Here is a 3,231-nt window from a genome sequence, read left to right as displayed (position 1 = left end):
GCCTATTTCCATCCCTAACGGTGATCCTTTCCTAGTCTGCTTGTTGGTTTAAGTCTATAAGCTCGGAGTACTGAAAGGAGGCCAGAGAATCCGTCCCGAGCTTCTATAAGGTATGTGAGAATGCCAAAAGTCCCATCTCCTCGCCACAAATGCGGTATTTATAGAGGCGAGAAGGAGACACATGCCAGAGGCCCGACATGATAGACACGTGTTGAACATGCACTAGGGAGCTCGGGAAAGGCGCTTCCCCAACCACGTGCTAAAAGATTCTTGCCAATCCACTGAGATATTGAGCTCTGTCAATCCTAGTGGATCAGCTCGGGAAGGTTATCCCGACCTAAGAAGGTCTGGAGAGTTCTTCCTACAGTAAGACGTTGCGACAACCTCCATTTAGCTCAGCTTTCGATTTAAGGTCAAGAAGGTCAAGTCGTTGGTCAGTAACAGTCGGAAAGGATCGATCCCTTTCAGTGGTCCGCATGGGTACCAAGCACGTATACGATAGGTAAGAGGTGTGAGATATACCTATTCAAGGAGTTCCTTATGAGTATACATGAATGTCACCAAGTATATTATATATTTTAATTTAAAAAAATATTTGAATAACTTAAAAAAAAAAAAAAGAGGTTATGTATGTTGATTTAACTTTCATATGGCATTCATGTATATAAAGAAATTACATGTTACCGTATTATAGATTTATAGTATTATAGTGATCTTTTAAAATATAGCTCAAGTACAGTGTGTACCAAAATCTATCTCTCAATCAATATATATATGCGTGTGCATGTTGTAGCAACCAGTCATGTCAGCCACTATTATAGATTTATAGTGTTATAGTGAATCTTCATCCATCTCTCATTCTCTCTCCTCCATATTAAACCATAAGTTTCTTGAACTAGCTAGCTTCATCAAAGAACTTCCTCCAGCTAGCAGGCAAGGGATCGGAGATGACCTCGTACCAATCGAAAACCACAACAACTTCAGATTTCGACGAGAAAGGATGGGTCGGCCATATCAACCGGACCCTCCGTGAAGAGCTCCAAGAAGAGCTGGAATTCAGCGTCCTCGTCTTCACCGTCCCCAAATCTCTAATGGCGTGCGACCCCGACTCCTACGTCCCGCAGCAAGTCTCCATGGGGCCTTACCACTTCCTAAACCACGACGTTCTCGAGATGGAGAAGTACAAAATCGACGCCGCGAAGATCTTCCAGAAACAGATAAAATCGCCCCTCATCACCTTCGACCACCTCGTCGACCAAATCAAAGCCGTCGAGTCCAAGCTCAGGGTTTCCTACGACAAGCCCCTGAAGCTTGGGTGCGATACTTTAGCCTTGATGCTGGCCATAGACACCGCGTTCTTGCTCGAGTTCCTTAAGATTTACGCCGTCAAAGAAGGCCGCCTTGTCGGCGCCGCCATTTCTTCGAAGATGTCCCATTTGGTCGATCTCCAAGGGAAGAAATCGTCCCATAACGCTCTGCTCCGAGACTTTTTAATGCTGGAGAATCAAATCCCACTTTTCATCCTCAGAACAATGTTGCAGTCGCAATTCTCCTCCCCGGAGGTCTCCGACGAAACGCTCCTCGCCATGCTAATGGGGCTCTCCAAAGACGTTTCGCCCTTCAAGACATCCAAAATCGCCATCAAAACGTACCAATTGGATGGTTTTGCCCATTTGCTCGACTATTTGTTCCGAGCAATCGTGCCGGAGATGGAGGGAGAGCACGCCGGCGGCGAGGAAATAATAATACAGCAAGAAGAAGACGAGGACGACAAAGCCGCAACTTTCGAGCATTCAAGCCATGTCAAGGAAGCCTTTGGGAAGGTTTGGGGGATGATTCGAAAAGTAAACGTTTTCAAGAAACTAACATCTTCTCGCTCAATTAAAGCCTTGACGAAAATGCCCTTGGACCTCGTCTCCAAGGTTCCAGGGGTGGACAAGCTCAAAGACACAGTCGAAAAGCTCTTCTTTTCCGGGGAAGAAAAAGACGAAGAAAACCCAGACGATTCCAATCCCGATTCCGACAAAGCCCCGTTAATAGAAGAAATCACAATCCCCTCAGTAACCCAGCTAGCCAGAGCGGGCATAAATTTCGTCCCATCTAACAACGGCATCTCCAGCCTCTCATTCGACTCAAAAACAGCAACGTTATCCCTCCCCGTAGTCTGTCTCGACATAAACTCCGAGGTTGTTCTGAGGAACCTAGTAGCCTACGAGGCCTGCCGGGCGAAAGGGCCGTTGGTTCTCGCCCGGTACACGGAGTTCATGAACGGGATTGTGGACACTGAAGAAGACGCGATGGTTCTGATAAGTAAAGGGGTTATTGTGAGCCAACTGAAGAGCCAAGCGGAAGTGGCGGGGTTGTGGAACGGGATGGATAGATCCGTGAGGTTAACGAAGGTGCAGTTCTTGGATGAGGTGATTGAGGAAGTGAATGAGTATTATAGTCAGAGGTGGAAAGTGAAGGCCATCAAATTCGCGAGGGCGTATATATTTGGTTCCTGGAAGTTTTTGACTTTCATGGCCACAATCATGCTTCTGTCCATGGTGGCATTGCAGGCGTTTTGCTCAGTGTATACTTGCAGCCGTTGGTTTACTGATATTGTTCTCGAGGATGAGGCCGGTAAAAATTGACCCTTTTTTGCCTAGAATTGGTCAATGAAATTCTCATCTATTCTTCTTTATCCTGGGTGTGCATTAGGTAATTAAATCCAATCAATCTAAGTAGCTCATAGCTGATCAATTCAAATCAAGAAGGCTAAGATTCAAACTCGTGATCTTACGATTACAAGTTTATATCAATGTATCCTTAGTCATTTTGGCTGAGATTATACTGATTTTAGCTCTTTATATTTCTGCTGCAAACTGTTATTCTATCCCTTTTGTTGTAAGCTTTAAGCCTTTTGTGGCTAGCAGGTTTCTGATGACGTTACTGTATTTTTCTTGGCTGCCCAAGACTGTGTTGTACTAAGTTACCATATAGATATGTTGTCTCATGTGTTTAATACAACATCAGTAAAGGTAAATAGGATAAAATCTAAGTTAAAATTATAGGAGCATCCTTATCAATGAGGTTATTTCATAGATTTTTATGAGTTTTTGTAGGTGTGATTAGGAAAGAGAAAGTGGGAGGGGAGGAAAAAAATAAAACAAATTAAAAAAAAAATTAAAAAGTAGATGAGTCAGGCTTGCCTGAGCATGCACTACACGCGCCTGCTAGGCCCATAGTGAC

At 44.3% G+C, this 3,231-nt stretch overlaps 1 protein-coding gene across 2 annotated transcripts; it reads left to right on the top strand.

Annotated features, from left to right (window-relative positions):
* Positions 1 to 819: 819 nt before the first annotated feature.
* On the top strand, positions 820 to 3,006 carry LOC116032653 (putative UPF0481 protein At3g02645). Of its 2 annotated transcripts, none has more exons than XR_004100767.1 (2): positions 820 to 2,685; positions 2,741 to 3,006. XR_004100767.1 is itself a non-coding variant. In XM_031275322.1 (2 exons), exon 1 carries the CDS (start codon positions 948 to 950, stop codon positions 2,631 to 2,633), a length of 1,686 nt encoding a protein of 561 aa, XP_031131182.1. In that variant the 5' UTR covers positions 820 to 947; the 3' UTR covers positions 2,634 to 2,682; positions 2,738 to 3,006. The 2 variants fall into 2 exon arrangements, 1 of the variants encoding a protein (XP_031131182.1); XM_031275322.1 differs by having other exon boundaries at positions 820 to 2,682; positions 2,738 to 3,006.
* Positions 3,007 to 3,231: the final 225 nt, after the last annotated feature.

Source organism: Ipomoea triloba, chromosome 10, assembly GCF_003576645.1.
Source record: "Ipomoea triloba cultivar NCNSP0323 chromosome 10, ASM357664v1".
Classification (NCBI taxonomy): Eukaryota; Viridiplantae; Streptophyta; class Magnoliopsida; order Solanales; family Convolvulaceae; genus Ipomoea; species Ipomoea triloba.
This window is presented reverse-complemented; position numbering and strand designations above follow the sequence as displayed.